Genomic DNA, 2,359 nt, shown 5'->3' with positions numbered 1-2,359 from the left:
CCTAAAAGATAGTAGTTCTACAACTATTCAAGAAACTAGGGCTAAACTGTATTCTGAGTCAAATTACTGATAAGCATGTAGAATGAGGCGTAGGGAGAATCATAAATGTTCCCTAACATAAATAGTTAGCCTCACATACCTGTATATGGTCCAAGTCTTGTAACTACTGGTCTGAAATTAAGTTGAATGCCAAAAGTCTAAGTCTTGAACCCTTAGATGGGTTTTCTTAAAAACCCTAGGTTAAGAACAATGATTCCCTAATTAGGTTAGATGAACACATGATTTGATCCACTTAGAAGAGGCTAGGATAGCTTACCATAGTGTTCTTGATGATGGAGGAGGAGAGCAGGTCGTTCTAGGGTTTAAGGACCTGTAAAAATAAAAAGTAGAACTGAATCAGGTATTTATATATTCAGGTGCGGGTTGGAAAATACGGACCAAAATACGGTCCGTATTCTGGACCGTAATTAATCATGTTCCAAAAAAAGTGAAACACTGCCTTACTTTCCTCCTCAAATGCGATCTGAGTTACGGGCCGTAAACCAAATTATGGTTCGTAATTAACAATATAATTCTCTAAGCAAAAATCAAGAATGTACAATGAATTTGGATGGCATTTTACTATTGTAAATACGGGCCATATAATGAAATACGGTATGTAATTTGGGGCGTAAATCCCCATCTGATAACTGTAGAGAATTTTCCAATTCTAACATTCTCTATATGATTTTCTAAGTCTAAAATCATGGTCAAGGCTTAAGTTAAAGGTCTGAGGTGTTACAATATCTCCCCCTTGGGATCATTCATCCTCAAATGAAGGATTCGGGTAACTAGTGACTGCTAAGGCATATGCACACTAACTGACATGAACACATGAATGCTGAACTAAGAAGGGCTGAACTGAATAACTATTGAACTGGCTGGCTGCTAAATTGGCTGATTACTGGGAACAGGGAAACCATGAAAGGAAATCTGAATGAGAAGATAAATTACCTTCAACACTTTCTGCTAACTCTCCAAAGAGATGGGGATATCTAGACTTCATGTCCTCTTCTACTTCCCACATAGCTTCTTCAACTTTCTGACTCCTCCAAAGGACTTTCACTGAAGCAACTTCTTTCGTTCTCAACTTGCGAACCTGACGATCAAGGATTTTCACTGGGACTTCTTCATAATTCAAACTATCATTAATTGTTATGCTATCAGTCGGGACAACCGACAAGGGGTCTCCCACGCACTTTCTCAACATAGACACATGGAACACTGGGTACACGGCAACCAAGTCTTGCGGCAACTCAAGCTCATAAGTCACTTGACCAACCTTTCGCAGAGTTCTGTGTGGTCCAATATAGCGACGACTAAGCTTCCCCTTCTTACCAAATCTCATGACACCCTTCATAGGAGAGACTTTAAGAAATACCCAGTCATTAATGTGAAACTCTAAATCCCTTCGTCTCACATCTGTGTAAGACTTTTGGTGACTCTGAGCCATTTTCAACCACTCCTGAATTAACTTGACTTTATCCATAGCCTGATAGACCAAATCTGGTCCTAACAATTCAGCTTTACCAATCTCAAACCAACCAATTGGTGATCTACATCTACACCCATACAAAGCTTCATACGGCGCCATCCCAATACTAGCATGGTAACTGTTATTATAAGCAAACTCAATAAGAGGCAAGTGATCATCCCAATTACCTTTGAAATCAAGGACACATGCCCTCAACATATCCTCAAAGGTCTGAATGGTGCACTCTGCCAGGCATCTGTCTGAGGGTGAAAAGCTGTACTGAGATTAACCTTTGTACCCAATCCTTTCTGAAAGGATTTCTAAAATTTTGCTGTGAACTGAGCACCACGATCTAAATTAATGGACACTGGAGTCCCATGAAGTCTGACAATTTCACGAAGATATAACTTCGCGTAGTCCTCCGCTGAATTTGTGGTCTTAACTGGAGAGAAGTGCGCTGACTTCGTAAGTCTATCCACAATCACCCAAATTGAATCATGCCTCCTAGCTGAACGAGGTAGACTTGTTATGAAATCCATATTTATCATCTCCCACTTCCGAATGGGAATATTAATATTCTGAGCCAAGCCACTAGGCCTCTGGTGTTCAGCTTTCACTCGCTGACAATTTGGATACTTAGCCACAAAATCTGCTACATTCTTTTTCATATCGTTCCACCAATAAATCTCCTTAAGATCATGATACATTTTTGTGGAACCTGGGTGAATAGAATACCTGGAATGGTGAGCTTCTGACATATTTTGCTCTCTAATCCTATCTACATCTGGAACACATAATCTACCTTGATATCTCAAGGTACCGTCATCTCTCCCTTATTCAAAAGTC

At 39.8% G+C, this 2,359-nt stretch overlaps 1 protein-coding gene across 1 annotated transcript; it reads right to left on the bottom strand.

Moving 5' to 3' along the window:
- Positions 1–940: 940 nt before the first annotated feature.
- Positions 941–1,528, bottom strand: LOC132048933 (uncharacterized). The gene has a single exon (XM_059439612.1). It carries the CDS (start codon positions 1,526–1,528, stop codon positions 941–943), a length of 588 nt encoding a protein of 195 aa, XP_059295595.1.
- Between the last annotated feature and the right edge of the window lie 831 nt (positions 1,529–2,359).

The sequence above is a fragment of the Lycium ferocissimum genome, chromosome 3, assembly GCF_029784015.1.
Source record: "Lycium ferocissimum isolate CSIRO_LF1 chromosome 3, AGI_CSIRO_Lferr_CH_V1, whole genome shotgun sequence".
In the NCBI taxonomy this organism is placed as follows: domain Eukaryota; kingdom Viridiplantae; phylum Streptophyta; class Magnoliopsida; order Solanales; family Solanaceae; genus Lycium; species Lycium ferocissimum.
Note: the sequence above shows the minus strand (reverse complement) of the source record. Positions and strands in the feature narration are given on the sequence as shown.